Raw genomic sequence first — 20,513 nt, 5'->3', positions numbered from 1 at the left:
GAAGGATCGTCAATATGTACTATAAATTAAGTTAAAAGTATATATCAATCAGAACGGAATTAGATATGATAATACCAAACAGGGTGTTCTGCTTAATTAAAGGGATAGTCCATACGCTGATCTACGCTCCAGGCAATGCATATTGTAAATATTTTTTTTTTATATTTCCAATTGTACTGCGTTATTTAATTCACCAGTCTGATGTTATGGTACATAATTCATAATTCTTCGAACTTTTCATCTTGTATATTATAATTATCATGATTAAATAGATAACTAGTAAATTTGATATTTTTGTACATGAAATTTTGCAGCTAAAACGCTGAAAACCGCAAAGGAATGTAATTATTCCGCGCTTCATACAAAATGTACTTCGGTCAACGCTTTTACACCCCAATGAAGTTACAAAAAGAAGCATTCAATTCTTAAATATATGCCCCCCTGGGGACCTAATTTGGAAAATAAAATTTATCTTATCTTATCTTTTCTTATATGTCTCTGCATTAACTAAGCTATGTTCACACAACATCAAAATATTACATTGTCCCCATTTTTTGGTAGGTACAACAAAATAAACAACTTTAATTTATTAGTAATTCTTGTTTAAAAACGAAGATCAATAAATGTATCAAAAATGTATCAATAACTCTTGCCTGATCATTACACATATCCAATCCGTCTTTGTTTTTATTTTTCATACGTTTTGGAAATACCCTTCGTTTTTCGCTTTGCTATTTTTAGTCAGATTCTCAGATCTATACGTCAGATTGTCCATTCACAAAGAGGAAGAAATATACAGGTATTGATTGTTTGCCGTTTTAATTAATATGTAATCCCTTCTTCATTTTGTTTCCCCGATTTTCATTATTTATGAAGCATTTGACTACAATGGGATGTGCACACTACTAACAGGTCAGGAATAATCACCAATTGGTGGATTATACCTCAATTGACGTATAATCCACCAATTGACATATAATGGTATAGACCAATTGATGTATATTTCTTTGTTTTTCAAAACAAATTATTCCCCCAAAATGGAGTATTGTTTTCTTAAAACCATGTTATGGTATGAAAACTTGTCAAACATTCCTAGTTTAGTATAGTGACACAACATATTGCATTTAATCAATAATTGTATTTGAAGTTTTTTCTATTGTTATCTTGTCAATTCTTGATTGATAAATTTACCTGTAATGACCTGTCAATGGACATCATTTCTGTCTGCAGTCATGTGATCATGAGTACAACTCCACAGGTGAATGGAGCTCTTTGTTAATAGTTGACTTTCATTATCAAAAGTCAATCATGGTCAATAGTACAAATGTTTCAACAAAAGAATAGTTGTACACATGCGTTCTCAAGAGATGCAGCAGGCTTTGACAAAACTGAAACTTTCGGAGGACTCAATTAGGGTCATGAAATAGGTTGCAAGTTGCAAAATCATGCTCCTATCTCACACTAGCATTTAATTACAAAAAACTTGCATTATACATCAATTGGTCTATACCAATATACCTCAAATGGTGGATTATACGTCAATTGAGGTATAATCCACCAATTGGTGCATGTTATTTCTGACCTGTCTAATGCAGTTTGCGCAAATTGATGGGAAACGATTATTTGACAGTGGCTATTTTGCCAGCTCTGATTAAAGTATCTTAATTCAAGTCACCAAAAAAGCATATTTTTATAGCAATGGTTAACTTTTTGTTTTTTACATATAAGAACTGACCACTGGCAGATCCAGATTTTTTCACAAGTTGGGGGCTGTCACTGAATAGAAGTTCCTTCCCACTGACTGCCTAAGAAGGAGCTCACTCTAGTCATGCTTCAGTGACTCCGTATGTAATCAACCAATGTATTCCAGAAAAGGGGCCCAAGTCCCCCGCCCCCTCTAAATGCGCCTCTGCTGACTATTTTTTTATATTCTGATATCCATTTTTTGTCACTGTAAAATAGTACCCCTTTACTTAGTTTAATTATGTAGATAACCCCATTTGTGAGGAAGCTCACCAACATTTGCATGCTTATAGATTATTTCATGGCATTTTCCATATTGGCCCTGGTATCAGCCCTAAGACTCCCATATCAAGCCAGATGGCTTTAGCCAGAGGGCATGATATGGGCTGATATCACGACCATATGGAAAATGACATGTAATAATCTATTTATCAAATAAATTATTTTAATTTATTTAATTTTTTTTACAGAAAACAATAAATTTTCTAAACACATTTGAATAGTAAATATTTTGAAAAATAATTTCATAAATTTCGGTGAATATTTTCAGATGCTATAGCAATATTAGCACCAATGCCAATTATTTGAAAACCCTTAGCAATATAAATAAAAAAAAATATTTCTCACATTTAAATTTGAAAATTTTTAAAACCATTCATATCAGCCAATATTGTTCTTTTGTCATTAAGTATTTAAATCACTGGTATGAAAAGGGTTTAATATTCAAAATGTAATTGTTTCAACTTATATATAGCGTGAGGAAATTATCAGGCCTATATATAAGTTTATTCATTTACGCTTTTTAAAACTTGATTTAAGTCTTTATACATATACCTCATTTGGTTATTTTTTCTTTAGTTTTCTCGATTCAACCTTTCAACTTTTATTTCATGGCCTTAGGTTACAAAATGTTTTTTTCTCTATATCATCACTGAGGAGCCATTCTTATTCATCAACTATTATTATTATTTTGAAATATGTGTGATAATATCATCATCTGATTTTTAGCATTTAAAGCATGCCATTAAGGAAACCAGTTTTAATGTGAGAATTTAATTTAGTTATTTGATTGAAGGTACAACACAAGGCTTGTCAACAATTATTATTGTCACAGTCATATAATATTCAGTATTATTAAAGAAGAAATGGATAGTAGAAAGGATGTAACGGACGCTTCACCTATTATAGGGGATTGTGATCATCAAACACTTGAAAAACAAAAACTTATTATGACCAATGGAACACATAGGTATTGTTTAATATTATTATTTTTTTGTTTTCTTTGAATGTCAAATACTGATTTCTTATTACATTTGTCAAGTATAGTCAGGAAATAATCATGCCACAGACAGCCTGTTCTAGTTAATATATGCCTTCAAAATAAGCAACTTCGAATTTTGTTTACTTATAATTATTAGAGTATAAATTGTGACATTGCTATCGATATTTTTAAAAGTACATTTTTGTAAAATCATTTTTATGCAAATTTATTTTTTAAGTGTAAGCAATTCAGGCCCAGGTACAATATCCAAAAGCCATTTGGATCAAGAGCGATATTCAATTAGTGCTGGAATAGCAGTAGTGATCAACAACATAGAATTCAAGACAGAATTGAATTTACCAGACCGTAAAGGAAGCGATGTGGATGCCTCATCTCTGTTCCAAAGATTCCAGGAACTTGGTTTTGATAGTGATCTTTTGAATGATGCCAGTAATGAAGATATGATGGAAAAATTCAATGAAAGTAAGACATTTAAAAAAAGTTTCAGTTAAATATGTATACACTGTTTTTAGATAAGTTAAGAATTGTGCACTTCATGAAGAAGCATAGAAATTATTACTAACCCTATGACTTGTTGTCTTTAAACTTACAGTTCACTCTTTGTTGAATTGTTAGATCTTTAAAAATACATCTTTCTATAAAAATTATTCGTGAGATTAGTTTACCTTTCTTGAAATTATATACCAAAAGTATACACTTTTATTAGTCCCCTACCAACAAATTGAAGGGGATTTTAGGTTTGCACTCTGTCCATCTGTCCATCTATCATGACAAGTTTAAGTTCAAGTTTGAATTTTGTTCTGGTCTGATGATTTTGTGTAGAGTTATGGTCCTTGGACTGGGAAAATTCACAAAAATGATCAGTTTCCACACTTTTTTTCGTCATGTTTGATTAAATTGATTTCAAAATTGGTATATTGTTTTATCATGACAAGTTACAGATCAAGTTCAAATTTTTTTTTGGTTTGATGATTTTGTGCAGAGTAATGGTCTGTGAAAACAATCAGTTTTCAAGACTTTTTTGTCATGCTTGAAGATATTGACTTGGTATTTGTCATATAGTTTACACCGTGATAAGTTATAGATCAAGTTAAAATTTTGTTCCAATACAATGAATATTTGTAACCAGTAGGGGACTATGTATTGTCATGCAATACTCAAAGAATGCTTGTTTTATTATTGTATCTTATATTTTTTTTCTGTGTTTACTTCAAAATAATGAATTTTTAGTTGTGACAACTAAACCAAAGTTTAACTTTGTACTTGTTTGGCTTTATAAATATTTTGATTTGAGCGTCACTGATGAGTCTTATGTAGACGAAACGCGCGTCTGGCGTACTAAATTATAATCCTGGTAACTTTGCTAACTATTTAAAAAGCATAAGGGTAACATGGATAAGATGAAACCATTTTCATTGTGCCTGCGAAGCGCCTACTGATATATCCTAGATTGGACCCTTTGCAAAGAGATTGTGAAATTAGGACAAGTTAAAAAAAACGAAATCTAATGACATGATATATTTTGTCCTTGAACCTGTCAAAAGGTAATTTTCATTAAGAGAATTCCCATCTGTACATGTTTACATCACATAATCCAGAACCAACAATCTTGCTCTGAAATTACGTGGCATGAGAAAAAACTAAGCAATGACTATAATTGTTTGCGTATTTTATAGCCGATTCCATTGAGTGTGTATAGGTAAGGGTAATTTCTTTGGTTAGCTTGCTTGCTAGCTTAACTGTGAAGTCATTATTATGTGAGGTAAACTACCCTCCTTTCGAAGTAGCCTAGTCCTACAGACAGATATATTGGTTATCTGTAGGACTAGTCTACTCTTAAAGGAGGAGAATTTAGTGAACCTTAAAATGACTTCAAGGTTCAGCTAGCAAGCAAGCTAACTAAAGATGTCACCATTGCCTACACACTCAATGGAATCAGCTGTAAGTGTCTGATGGATCTTACTCCTTACCAAATGACCTCCATGGCAAAAATGGAACATAATATTAATGGTCAAATGCAAGAATTGTCATTATTATGGACATTGTTACACTTTTATATGAAGATAGGGACAAGATAGAGAAAATATGTCAATAAAATTGTGAATGGAAATCAGGAATGTGTCAAAGCTATCTTGTTCAAAATGGAAAGAACAGCTTTCTTGTGTTTCATTTTTTGATTTAGCATATATGATTTATACATTGTTTTACATGAGTCATGTTTTAGTCTTTTTAAAATAGCTAACTATATCATGTATTTAGTATGGACTTTGTTGAATGTTAAGGATATACAGTGACCTATAGTTGCTAAGAGTAAATTCACTTATTTAGCCTCTGCTTGATATAATTATTAGTTGTCATATACATAATGTAGGTTAACATGACCAATTAAGAAGTTAATGTATTGCATGTTAAAAGGTTGAAAATCTATAGCAGATAGCTATAGAGAGTGGATATGAACAGCCAAAATGATAAGCAACAAATAAGATATTTTTGTCATGAATTATAATAAAGGAAAATGAATATTGTACAAATTTTTCAGTTGAAATAAAAATGTTCTTTCCAAAGAATAATTTGTTAAAATTTAAAGATTTGCATTGAAGTTAAGCTGATTATTTTATATTTTTTGTCTTTGTAGTAAAAGATGACAAAGAGAATTTAAAGAAAACTGGCTGCCTGATTGTTGCTTTGTTGACACATGGTAATGAGGACAGTGTGTACATGACAGATATGTCTGTAAAGATCAAAACAGTAATGGATTTATTCAATGCAACGAACTGTCCAGAACTTAACCTAAAGCCAAAGATTTTCATTTTCCAGGTGAGATGTGCTCACGGATCTCAATTTTTTTAGTTTCTGCTTTGTTGGACTATTCCAATTATATATACTAAAGAATCAAAATATCTATAGGAACCAAACTTGGAAAACACTTTGTTGGATTTTGTATAAATAATGCAAGGAAAACCTAATTTTGTGTCATAAAATGAAAACTACACCATAGAACTTTTAGATAAAATATGAGAAGATAGCTCTAACAATATACTTTCTGATAAGAAAAAGAAAAAATGAGTTCACTAGACTAGTTTTATTCCTGCATAATAAAAAAGGTTAATTCCCAACATTTTATTGTAAAAGTGACTTTATCTAAATTATCTCCCCTTACATTTGAGTTGTCTCCCCTATTTGGCAAAACTGAAAAAAATTGAATCAATTGAATCTGTTTTTTGTTGTTGTAAAATACATCTGTAAATATGATAAAACATGTCATTTTCTGTATAAAGTTGAAAAGTCTAACATAAATATCACCTTCTACTTTGAAATTTGCACGTTTCATTAAATATCTAGACTGATTAATTTATTATCTGGTATTTCAAAATCCGAGATTGAGGAAGACAACTTAGACACCTTAATAGAAGAAACATTGATTATTAATTTTGCAAAGAATCAATTCAAATAAAAGTTTGTATTTAAATAAGATAAAGTGTTATTGTCAATTTATGGTATTTGGTAAATTTATTGTTGAACTAAAATTATAGGCCTGTAGAGGTGGAGGGTTAGGACGTGGTGTAAACATGAAGCTTATAAGAGATGACCCAAACAAGGCAGACGCTGCTGGTGAATATAGTGAATATGATGAGAAGTTTGGAGAAACAATACGTATACCTAATGAAGCAGATTTCCTAGCAGTGTATTCTACTTCTTCTGGTTAGTGTAGTATATCAGTGTTAATGGTTTTATTATTTAAAAGAAATGAAGTGTAGTGCTTACTATGGGCGAAGGAGGGGGCAATTCGTATGTACAATGTGTTAAGTTGCGCCGATTGACTAGGTATTATTTTCCAGCATGTATATATGTGAATAGGTGGGGAAAACTATCAGAAATAAATGTAACTAAAGTTTTCATTACTTGTTATAAGAAATGCCTTGAAATGTTTTCACAGCCGAGAGTCTCGCCGTAAGTAAACATTACACATGTTACATAAGGAATCTGAGACACTATTTCAACACACCACACAAAAACCACACCACGCGAAACCCAACCAATATGGAGAAATAATACATTTTTTCCTACACAATATATGAAATGGCTCTTAAAATATTTTCCTTTTAATCTTCATATGAAACATGTGCATGGGTAAAAATAAATGTTAAACTACATGAAAAGGATAATACAAATTACAACAAATTCAAAATGTTTTGACAGAATTGTTTTTGATAGATTTTGTGAAATATAATACTTACATGAGTTTACTGGAGAATTAAGGAGAAAGAATCGACTTCTTGATTATCTTAATACAGTAGCAATGTCATAAAAGAGGGAAAGGCTCAAATCTTTAAAATTTCTTGCATCATTAGGATTATTAGAAAAAGTCCTGTTTCAATTTTATAATTCTTTGATGTTGAATCCAAGAATTCAGCTTTAGATTTGATGTAATGTTTCACCTATAAGAACAATCTGTTTTCTGCTTGGATAAATTGAAGCCCCTTTCTATTATGACAATTCTTTGGATTAGCTTTTCAGAGTTACCAAAGAATTAAACTGTCAAATTGACGTAAATTATTTACATGTTGCACCATAAATTCAGTATGACTAAAAAAACTGTTGTTATATTTGTTACTGGAATTTGACCTTCAGAATATTAAGAGGCAATATTCTATATATGATGAGCTATAGATCTACATAGATACACTTAAGTTGATGCATTATATGTACCAATTTTATTAAATTAATAATTTATCAATAGAACTGGCCAAATTCATAAGTGAATAGAGCTTTAAATCCTTTTATATTTAGTAGTTAATAACTTATACGGAGGAAATTGTAGATTAATTGAACAAAGGGTACATATATTGATGATTTGCAGTGCACATCCAAAAATATGTATCCGAAAGTGTGCTTGAAGCAATAATTGTTGATTGGGCCTTGAATACCCAAACTGTTATTGTGTACTCATAAGGGCCCTAAATGGAGGATATGGGACCCCTACAGCTACTTTGTTCATCATCCCTTTGTCTGTACCTCTGTCCATCCTTCTGACTGTCTTATCAATTCGTCGCCCACAGTTGTTTTAAACACAAAAACTCCAAAAGGATAGGTAGGAGGATAATGAAATTTTGCACAGTTGCGCATAAAGATTTTGATGAGGTTCCTCTAATTAATTTTGGGAAAAACTTAAACTTGTCTAAAAAATATCATATTTTCAGAAATTTCTTTTGTAATTGCTAGTGGATAGTGGGGGCTTGTTTTAATCCGACTGTGTCATAATCATTGGCTGCCCACTATTTACAAAGAATGCCCATCAAAATACATATACACAATGCTTGGATTTTAAAGAAACATAAATTAATGAAGAATACATCCTAAATTAATTGCTGCTATGAAAATTTATGAAAATTTTCTTTGTATGATGTTATTTTCTTTCAAACAGGTTATGGATCCTTCCGAAACACAGAAAAAGGGTCACCATTTGTACGCCAGTTGTCAGAAGAGCTTCTGAAAATGAAGAAAGAGGATGATTTCTACAGAATCTTGACGAGAGTTAATAAAAGAGTTGGAATGGGATATAAGCCAAATTTTCCAAACAGCGGTGATGTTACCCAAATGCCTTGCTTCATTTCACATCTTACAAAGGAATTGTACTTGAAACAAATGAATTAAAAAATTCATCCATGCCAGACTAAAAAGACTGATGACAATCATATAAATTAAGATGACTAATTTAAAAGGCAGTTCCAGCTGCTTATCTATCATCAATATAAGATATCTGTATATCAAAACTGAGTACTATATGTATGCAACGTTATCATTAAAAAATTGTTTAAGTAAAAAAAAAAATCATGGTCATAGCTTTAAACATATAAATGTGAACTAATAGCAGACCTGTACAATGTATATAGCCTGTAAGGTAGGAGTAATCCACATCCATAATTGTTCATTTTCATTTAAGACTAACTTTTTATTACAGTAAATAAGTGAAATTGCATACTACAAAAAGTTTCTGACTTCATATTATTTCATGTGAAATGCAGTTTGTTGAGTTTTTTTTTTTAAATGGTGATAGTTATAATTTATAGGTATTCACAGAAAGTATGTCATGAATTTAGAAATAAATTAAAGATAAATTATTTGATAATATTTTGTATTACAGGGATCAGTTTGATGAAGGTAAATGAGATCCTTAATCATTAATGCATGAAATTTGAGTTTAATTTTTACTTGGAAACCATGAACCAACTAATCAGTTGCTTAATTGCATACATTTTAAGTTGATTGATAATAAAAATATAAAAAAAACTTCTATAAAGTTTTCATCAATATTCATTGTTAACCATTCAAACTAAATAAAAATAAAAAAACATAAAACTATAGCCATATCTAATCTTCTTTCTGTTTTTAATATTAAGGTATCAGTCATCAAAATTGCTTACAATTGTCTTGATGGAAACTTTTTGTGCACCAGTTTGGAGTGTAGTTGATTATCTATATTGATTAATAATCAGTAACATTCATGCAACATTTCTTTTACTTTTGAGTAATACATCTTTTAGGCTGTTAAAGACACCATATGTACATACAGATTTTAACACTATATTAAAAGCAATTGCACTGCTAAGTCATATTTCTGTTCATATAAGCATATTTTGTCAAAGATATTGTTGAACAATGGCCAAAAAATGTGAGATTATTTGTTATTAATTCAGGTAATCGCTGCATCATAATAGTTGCTTGGTAGATGACAAATATATCAAAAGTTGATAGCAAGATTTATCTGTTTTGACACATATCCCATTCCTATTATTGTATCAGTTGAAATATCACAATGATTCTTTAGTTTACAGAATCCTTAGGTTATGTTACACAGAGTTCGATGTTGCCATGCACTATTTTGTTGAACTGTTTTTAGTACATTTTTAATCATACCAGGAATAACTATATGTCATTACTTATAAAATAGGCTATTAAAAAAATTGAAATATCTCTCTCATGAAAAATAACAATCTTAACATTATATGAATTAGCTACTTTTAAAAAGCATATTAGTTACATAGTAAATTGAAATATAGCAATGAAAAATCATTTCATCATATTGAACCGAAAGCTCTGTAATAAGTTTTATTCATATTTTTGTTTTTTCTATTTATCTTTATTTTAGAAAGACCTCTTTGAATGTATTGTTTTGATAGCATGTGTGACATAATGTCAACAGATGTATACCTCATTATTATCATGTTAGAATTATTTCAATATTCAATATTTTGAGAGAGAGAGACAAACAAATTAATATAATAGCTTCACAAGAGAACTGGGGTAGATTCTATGTGAGGGATTGAGATAAGAATCTGTACTCTTGCCTTTACATATTAAATGTAAGATCATGTTTAGTATCGGATCATTGCAAATGACATCAAACATTGTTAAATACTAAGTGAGAATATGTAATACTTCTGTTTTATCCATATACAAGTAAGTTTATGTAATAGTAAATTTCAAACGAAAAATCTTTTGTTATTTTTAATTTGAAAATTAATGTATTAACCAAAACAAATTTAGGCTGCACATGTTATATGTGAACTACTTTTGAATTTAAAATACTTTAAGATTTTCAGACACACTATAGATTTGCTATTTTCCCAGTTACTTAAGTTATTTTGTTTTGACAACTTTGTTTAATCAGCAGGTTCTGCTGTAATTTTTGAAAATTATATGGTCTTTGAAATTTAAATTATACCATTTCTTTCTTGTTAACATTCACTATTTGTAAGTTAAAAATAGGGATCATACTATTTTATTTATCTGTTAAAGCTTTTTACATTGTTAATGACTTTTTTGTACATATCAATATTTTGTATATTTTTTCAAAATAAAGTTCCATCATTTACTATATTTGATTAAGCATATCATGTCATGAACCCCTATGCATGTTCTTTTTAAATACATATGTGTATGAATTAAGAGGAGACAATAGTTGTATACCGATATTCAAATCGTGGAAATCGATAAAGAGGAGACAATAGTTGTATACCGATATTCAAATCGTGGAAATCGATAAAGAGGAGACACTAGTTGTATACCGATATTCAAATCGCGGAAATCGATAAAGAGGAGACAATAGTTGTATACCGATATTCAAATCGTGGAAATCGATAAAGAGGAGACACTAGTTGTATACCGATATTCAAATCGCGGAAATCGATAAAGAGGAGACAATAGTTGTATACCGATATTCAAATCGCGGAAATCGATAAAGAGGAGACAATAGTTGTATACCGATATTCAAATCGCGGAAATCGATAAAGAGGAGACAATAGTTGTATACCGATATTCAAATCGTGGAAATCGATAAAGAGGAGACAATAGTTGTATACCGATATTCAAATCGTGGAAATCGATAAAGAGGAGACAATAGTTGTATTCCGATATTCAAATCGCGGAAATTCATTTAAAAAGACAAATCAAGGCATCATACAAAAACATACGGAGTCACATAGTACAGTTGATTATGTTCATCTGAATAAGTAATCTAATTGTTTTAAATGACCTAATATTGTACTAATGAATTGAACAAAGAATTATTAATTGTACACTTTCATCAAAGATTAAAAATATTTTGATTTTACATTCGGCAGGTTTTTTTCTGTTAATCATATTATAATTTGATTTTTTACTACATAAACTTTTGCTTTACCTGAGCACGCTTAATTTGTAGCAAAAAGTAATGTTCAATTTTGATTTGACAGAAAATATGCATTTGATCAACAAAATGAAAATGAACAAAGGTCAACTCATTACAATGTCAGAATACTTTCATTTAATCCACCGTTTCTGATCACTCGGTCAAATAAGCTAAAATAAAGCCTAGATGTATAAATAAAAATTAATTATGGGACCTCTTGGTAAGATCTATCATAAAAAAAGTTGGAGCTTTAAAAACTTGATGGTTTCAATGAAAAAGGATAAAGGGTACAACATGAGTATTCTTTTAGTATGGTATCCTCCTGAACATCTTTGTAATACTGTGGATTCATTATTATTCGTTGGATACCAATTTTCGTTGTTTTTGTGGGTACAGGTGAACCACGAATGTTCAACGAATTACACATTTTCTATAGGCTTTGTATGCAGAATTTGACAAAACCACGAAATCAAAAACCCACGAAAATGCAAGTGTTCCACAATCCACGAGATTTTCAGACACACTATAGATTTGCTATTTGCCCAGTTACTTAAGTTATTTTGTTTTGACAACTTTGTTTAATCAGCAGGTTCTGCTGTAATTTTTGAAAATTATATGGTCTTTGAAATTTAAATTATACCATTTCTTTCTTGTTAACATTCACTATTTGTAAGTTAAAAATAGGGATCATACTATTTTATTTATCTGTTAAAGCTTTTTACATTGTTAATGACTTTTTTGTAGATATCAATATTTTGTATATTTTTTCAAAATAAAGTTCCATCATTTACTCTATTTGATTAAGCATATCAAAGCATATTCAAATTGTGGAAATCGATAAAGAGGAGACACTAGTTGTATACCGATATTCAAATCGTGGAAATCGATAAAGAGGAGACACTAGTTGTATACCGATATTCAAATCGCGGAAATCGATAAAGAGGAGACACTAGTTGTATACCGATATTCAAATCGCGGAAATCGATAAAGAGGAGACACTAGTTGTATACCGATATTCAAATCGCGGAAATCGATAAAGAGGAGACACTAGTTGTATACCGATATTCAAATCGTGGAAATCGATAAAGAGGAGACACTAGTTGTGTACCGATATTCAAATCGTGGAAATCGATAAAGAGGAGACACTAGTTGTATACCGATATTCAAATCGTGGAAATCGATAAAGAGGAGACAATAGTTGTATACCGATATTCAAATCGCCGAAATTCATTTAAAAAGACAAATCAAGGCAACAAACAAAAACATACGGAGTCACATAGTACAGTTGATTATGTTCAGCTGAATAAGTAATTTAATTGTTTTAAATGACCTAATATTGTACTAATGAATTGAACAAAGAATTATTAATTGTACACTTACATCAAAGCCTTGATTATAAATTTTTTGATTTTATATTTGGCAGAGTATTTTCTGTTGGACATAATATAATTTGATTTTTGACTACATAAACTTTTGCTTTACCCATAGCACGCTTAATTTGAAGCAATAAGTAATGTTCAATTTTGATTTGACAGAAAACATGCATTTGATCAACACGATGAAAAAGAATAAAGGTCAACTCATTACAATGTCGGAATACTTCCATTTAGTCCACCGTTTCTAATCACTCGGTCAAATAAGCTAAAATTAAGACTAGATGTATAAATAAAAATTATGTGACCTCATAGTAAGTTCTATCATAAAAAAAGTTGGAACCACCTATTTTAGAGCTTTAAACTTGATGGTTTAAATGAAAAAGAACAACGGTACAACATGAGTATGTCTAAAGAGGTTCGCTACTTTGTTTAGAAATAACAAGCTTTTTAAAAGACTGTTATACATTGATAGTATATAAATAAAGAAACTAAAAAAGCAGAAAAAATGGAGGGTTCGTGTTTTTGTTTTCTAGATTTTTCTTACATTTAATATTGGCACCTTTTTGGGTTAAAAAACTATAAAAAAAATAACAAGGATTTCATAAGATATTGAAATATGGCTTTTAAAACTATATGTAAAGAAAAGAAAAGTAGGGGTTAGTGGGCAATTTAATGTCAATACATGGATAAAGCCAGATGATTCCGAAAATATGGCAAAAATTCAAAAAATAGAGGAGCAAGCATTCTCAAGTTTGGTATCGACCTCAACATCTTTTTAATATTGAACGTTGCAAACTAACCTGATAATAGCTACTAGCCGGTTCTTATCTGAAAACAGACAGAAATAGATCTGCTAGTACAAATGGTCTTCTAGCTAAGTTACAAAAGCATCCTATCAGCATCCAATTTCACCATAAAACATACCTGGTGCCGCTATTTTTAGCTCACCTGGCCCGAAGGGCCAAGTGAGCTTTTCCCATCACTTGGCGTCCGTCGTCGTCCGTCGTCGTCCGTCGTCGTCCGTCGTCCGTCGTCGTTAACTTTTACAAAAATCTTCTCCTCTGAAACTACTGGGCCAAATTAAACCAAACTTGGTCACAATCATTATTGGGGTATCTAGTTTAAAAAATGTGTGACGTGACCCGGCCAACCAACCAAGATGGCCGCCATGGCTAAAAATAGAACATAGTGGTAAAATGCAGGTTTTGGCTAATAACTCAAAAACTAAAGCATTTAGAGCAAATCTGACATGAGGTAAAATTGTTTATCAGGTCAAGATCTATCTGCCCTGAAATTTTCAAATGAATCCGACAACCCGTTATTGGGTTGCTGCCCCTGAACTGGTAATTTTAGGTAATTTTTGCTGTTTTTGGCTATTATCTTGAATATTATTATAGATAGAGATAAACTGAAAACAGCAATAATGTTCAGCAAAGTAAGATTTACAAATAAGTCAACATGTCCAAAATGGTCAGTTGACCCCTTTAGGAGTTATTGACCTTTATAGTCAATTTTTAACCATTTTTCGTAAATCTTAGTAATCTTTTACAAAAATCTTCTCCTCTGAAACTACTGGGCCAAATTAATCCAAACTTGGCCACAATCATCTTTAGGATATCTAAATGTGTGGCGTGACCCGGCCAACCAACCAAGATGGCCGCAATGGCTAAAAATAGAACATAGGAATAAAATGCAGTTTTTGGCTTATAACTCAAAAACCAAAGCATTTAGAGCAAATCTAACGCGATAAAAGTGTTTATCAGGTCAAGATGTATCTGTCCTGAAATTTTCAGATGAATCGGACAACCTGTTGTTGGGTTGCTGCCCCTGAATTGGTAATTTTAAGGAAATTTTGCTGTTTTTGGTTATTATCTTGAATATTATTATAGATAAAGATAAACTGTAAACAGCAATAATGTTCAGCAAAGTAAGATTTACAAATAAGTCAGCATGACCAAAATGGTCAGTTGACCCTTGAAGGAGTAATTGCCCTTTATAGTCAATTCTTAACCATTTTTTCGTAAATCTTAGTAATCTTTTACAAAAATCTTCTTCTCTGAAACTACTGGGCCAAATTAAACTAAACTTGGCCACAGTCATCATTGGGGTAACTTGTTTAAAAAATGTGTGGCGTGACCTGGCCAATCAACCAAAATGACTGCCACGGCTAATAATAGAACATAGGGGTAAAATGCAGTTTTTGGCTTATAACTCTAAAACCGAAGCATTAAGAGAAAATCTGACAGGGTTTAATTGTTTATCAGGTCAAGATCTATCTGCCCTGATGTTTTCACATGGATCTGACAACCCGTTGTTAGATTACTGTCCTGAATTGGTAATTTTAAGGAAATTTTGCCGTTTTTTGTTATTATCTTGAATATTATTATAGATAGAGATAAACTGTATACAGCAATAACGTTCAGCAAAATAAGATCTACAAATAAGTTTTTACATGACCAAAATAGTCAATTGACCCCTTAAGGAGTTATTGCCCTTTATAGTTAATTTTTAACATTTTTCATAAATTTTTGTTAATTTTTAAAAAATATTTTCCACTGTAATTACTGGGCCAAGTTCATTATAGATAGAGATAATTGTAGCAACAAGAATGTTCAGTAAAGTAAGATCTACAAACACATCACTATCACTAAAACACAATTATGTCATGAATTTATCCGTGTTCATTGTTTAATATGCACAAGACCAAGGTGAGCGACACAGGCTCTTTAGAGCCTCTAGTTTCTAAACCAATAAATAAAAAAAAAACTGATAATTAAAAAAACTAATAAGAAAAATTAATAAACTAATAAAGTATTGCATTTATTTATCGTCATTTTGTTAATATCATATATATAATACGCATCAAAAAGTAAAATAACAAAAATACAAAACTATAATTGAATATTCAAAACTGAAAGTCTCTTATCAAAAATATCAAACGAATGGAAAATAATTATTATTTTCCCGACTTGGTACAAGCATTTCCTTGTGTTGTAGAAGGTGGATTGAACAAGTTTAATTGTTAGGTTAACCTTTCGCTTCTATGACAGTCGCATACAACTCGATTATTTTGATAACAATGTGTGAAAAAACGAGCAAACCAAAAAAATGTCGAAACAAAAAGTAAAATTGCAAAAATACTAAACTCCGAGTAAAATTCAAAACGGAAAGTCACTAATCAGTCAGGAGTCTACTTCGTCAAAATTATATCCCCATTACGCCAGTTCATTTTCATAATCGTAGAAATGGAAGCCATTGTAGGGTTGACGCGCTATCAATATTGCTCTTGGAAACCGATAAATTTATCCACATTGCACCATTACGATCCTTATATGTCAGTTGTATTTTAAAAGACAAATGTATCAACTAGCTAATGAACATCAGTTAATAATCTTGTCTGCATTGATTCAACTTAAAACTATTGTCTGATCGGTTGTCAGGTGGAATTTTCGAAAATTCATAAACATTTAAAAAAAATTCTAATTAAATATTTTGTGGAAGGGCAGACTAGATTTTTTAGTGTATGAAGACTATAAACCCTAGTAATCACACACAAAAAAATAGAATTTTTCGAAGATCTGCATTTTCATCATCCAACTTGAAAGACTGTCGTCAAGTACTTTCAGTAAAAAAAATAGCTATTCGAACACACCTTCTCTGTTTTTGTAACTCATTAGATAGGTATTTCACTTGACCCATATATTTCATCTTTTAGTACTGTGATCTTTTAGTGTTATAAAGTCAACCTGTAGCTTTAATATATAAAAATGATAGAATATGAAGCGAGACGATGTATGAAATATTCTTATTTTGTACGATATCAAGACAAAATACTCAACTCAAACACGCCCTAACATAAAAAGGTGCAGTCGATTTTCTCTTTTCGATACACTTGTTACCCATTTTTTGGAATTTTTTCTTCAGTCACATAATGGAAGGGCAGACACGAAAATTACTGAACTAATAGATTGATATGTTTTCCGTCCGTGGTAATTTTTTCATAAAAATCGGAGGTTATGCATTTTCTTCATCCAACTTGAAAGATACCCATGTCGTCGACTTGATATCTAATTGTTCTGCTTAACTATGTACCACATAAATTGAAAACTTATGCAAATGGTGTTTTTAAAATAAAACACCTCGTAATTGAGAAGAAAATTGCAATTTTGTTTGTTTCTATTAACTTTTTAAAATTTTGTCACTATAGTAAACAATACAGTAAACATTTGTCGCCTTCTCTAACAAAGAGCTTCGATACTTTTGTTCTATTTCAACCTGGTTTCTGACTGTAATCAAATAGCAAAATCAAATAATGAAACACATCAAACGAATGGACAACAACTGTCATATTCCTGACTTGGTACAGACATTTTCAAATGTAAAAAATGGTTGATTGAACCTGGTTTTATAGCGCTAAACCTTTCACTTGTATGACAGTCGCATTAAATTCCGTTATATTTACAACGATGCGTGAACAAAACAGAAATAATAGGTAAAACAGTCAAAATATGGGTACAACAGTCATCTCTGTGATACAATAGTGTGTGTTTAAATTAATAAATAGCCTACTTACGTTTGTATTTCCTTGTCACGTCTACTTCTCGGGAAAAGAACAGATATTTCGGGTTCAAGTGTGAATAGTCTGGGTTTTTTTTACCCTTTTAGTTGTATTGTAAAGTGGTTTTACTAAAACTGCATATATAATAAGAAAGACGCCTAAACTGTATGAATTTGTATTAATGACTGAAGTACAAGATAACGTCATAAGTACACGACGTTGGATATACAATAATGCCACGTTACGTTAACGTGCTATTCTGTGCGTGATTTCCAACATTCTCCGACCAACGATAAGTGAAAATATAAAACTTGTAAAATAATTAAAGTCTCTTTGTTGTTCTGCGATGATTTCTCCATATTTTGGAAACATGTTTGGATCTTTTCTTAATCTATTAACAACGTTTACTGCCCGTCGATATGCAATATTTCTTTTCAATGGTAGTGTTGGGTTGTCCTCTTTCCATGAAAAATTTGCAAAATAACGGTTGTCATAGTAACGGATCGAAGTTTTTTTCTTTTCATACACTTCCTGGAATTCCTGATTAAACTTAAAATCGGCATCCAAATTTTCGGTCCCAGTTGTTTCTATCTTCCAGAACTTTTCTAGATCAAACTCTTCTCGTTTGGTTGAAACAATTACTTTTATCATTGATGCGATTGTGTTCACTAAGTGGTTTCCTCTGATATCCTAGTTTGGACCTTACTGCTGTAGCTTCCTCGCCTCTGATGTTCTCATCCTCAACTATGTTCCAATATTGATCTGCTCCAATAAGTAATCCTATTTAAGCATCTACTGAAATATGGTCGCCATAAATAGTTTGTAACTTAACTGTTGCTGTTACGTTAACGCACTCTTCTGTGCATGATTTCCAACATTTTGTATGCGTTTTTCATAACATGTGTTATCTGTACTATGTGAATATCCAAGAACCAGTATTGAGCAATAAAAAAATTTCAAAGCAATTATATTTTTGTGTTTGTTGAAACCGATATATCATTTTCTAATACTTGGTGATCTACTTTAAACTTTAATTTATACTCTAAGTAAATAATCATATATTATTCAAAAGACCCTTCGTTAGTACGCACGTTTGATTCATTTCTCGGAAGAAGTGTGACATAAAATTCTCAGGAAACAACAAAAGATGGGATTTTAAAACCTTTTTTTTTCAATATGTCACGACCATGACATATAATTTTAGTTTAAATGATTTTGAAATTTTGAATGTCAATTTATGAATAATTGAGATAAGAGAACTTTTAGAATATTAAATGACTCGATTGCGTAATAATTTTCTCGATAACACGAATGAAGAAGGAAGAATTGGATTCAAATGTAATAATCACGTAAATTTTCATACTGCCAGGAATATAATACCAGTATTTTGAAGTATAAATTTTACTACCAAGACTTAAATTTCATTCACAGAATAGTCTATACCTTTGTTATAACAAGTCAAGTGTGCTAACAATATGACCAAAATCATATACAAAAAGTTCTGACCAAGTACAAAACCCTTTAATCCAAACAAAATTCTCAGAAATAGAGGTTGTTTTTCTTTAAAACAACTAATACGAACCAACTGTGGACCTCGTTTTGTCGAATTTTTCCTTTATTCATATGCGGCAGACTTCATGCATGCACTCCTAATTGAGGATAAAGAGAAACTAGCATTATCCTTTAACTTAATTTCCCACTTAGATGTAATAGATGATGTCCTTTCGATTACTAATTAGGTTGTTGACTAAGTTCAACACATTTACTCTTATCCCTCATCGAATTGAATTAATGAATTCCACAGAAACAGTTAATTCTGTTTGTCTTTATTTACATCTTGAGAAGTGCAAGGAAAGTCAGATACACATTTTTAAAATTAAGCCAAAGTGGTGATTACAGCTTCCGTATGGTCAGCAACATTCCTTGAGTGTTGATCATATATCTCCAAGCAGATAAGATAGACAAGACCTACCGTTTCATATACTGGATTTTCTTATAGAGGTTTGCTGCTTATAGAGAAGTTATTAAACCAAGGGTTCTAAGTGGTAATATTGACGTACTCTCGTTGAACGTTTTACAGACGCCAGGGCTGACCTTCCCAGATTTCAACGGATATGTGCTAATTGTACACAATCTCGTCCTCTTGTCCTCGATTTTGACAACATTAAATGAGACTTATCATCTAATTCATACTTGCCATGAATACAATGAAGGGTGCCACATGTGGAGTAGGATTTGCCTACCTTTCCACAGCCAAAGTTTCTATGTAGTGTTTTGAGAACTTGTACGTTTTTTTTCTTTATATTTTTTAGCAAATGTGCTGTCCGTTTCTTTTCGTTGTAGGACTTTGGCAATTCCTTTGTGATCTTCAGTCCCTTATTAAGCAATACATTTCAATTTGTACATGAAGTAAATGTACTTTTCAAATTTAGATTAAAACGAATGCATTTTTTTTTTACATGTAATGCAACTGTGTAGGTAAAGCAAAGCAGTTGTCTAAATATTTTTTTTATGGATAATCTTATCCTTTACCCTTTGGTTTTCACTTGTTATGTGTGTATTTACCTCCTTTAATGTTTTAAATATCATTATACGGTCTACAGGAATACCACAGATCAATATTCATCTGTAGAAAAGTCCACCATCGGTTAAGTCGTTCGAAAATCGTCAACAAAGGTAAAATACTTCCCTCTTAAACCTTTTACATTGGTTATTTATTTTTCTAAATGCAAAAACCTGTTGAACAAAGAAGTATAAGAAATTTCGTTGTACGTAAACTTTAAATATTTAAACTGCCTATACGTTTATTTTTTTGTTTCAGTTTTGTCTTAATATTACGTCTATTTCTCGGAAAAGGTCAGCTATTGTTGGAATGCAGTTTAA

General features: G+C 31.0%; 1 protein-coding gene across 2 annotated transcripts; it reads left to right on the top strand.

The window, feature by feature from the left end:
• The first annotated feature begins 720 nt into the window (after positions 1-720).
• Positions 721-12,486, top strand: LOC143067746 (caspase-3-like). 2 transcript variants are annotated; one of them, XM_076241244.1, is made up of 6 exons: positions 721-799; positions 2,819-2,992; positions 3,243-3,487; positions 5,661-5,842; positions 6,559-6,727; positions 8,451-12,486. In XM_076241244.1, the coding sequence occupies exons 2-6, from the start codon at positions 2,889-2,891 to the stop codon at positions 8,678-8,680; spliced, it is 930 nt and encodes a 309-aa protein (XP_076097359.1). In that variant the 5' UTR covers positions 721-799; positions 2,819-2,888; the 3' UTR covers positions 8,681-12,486. The 2 variants fall into 2 exon arrangements, with proteins under 2 accessions (XP_076097359.1, XP_076097367.1); XM_076241252.1 differs by lacking the exon at positions 721-799.
• Positions 12,487-20,513: the final 8,027 nt, after the last annotated feature.

Source organism: Mytilus galloprovincialis, chromosome 1, assembly GCF_965363235.1.
Source record: "Mytilus galloprovincialis chromosome 1, xbMytGall1.hap1.1, whole genome shotgun sequence".
NCBI classification, from domain to species: Eukaryota; Metazoa; Mollusca; class Bivalvia; order Mytilida; family Mytilidae; genus Mytilus; species Mytilus galloprovincialis.
Note: the sequence above shows the minus strand (reverse complement) of the source record. Positions and strands in the feature narration are given on the sequence as shown.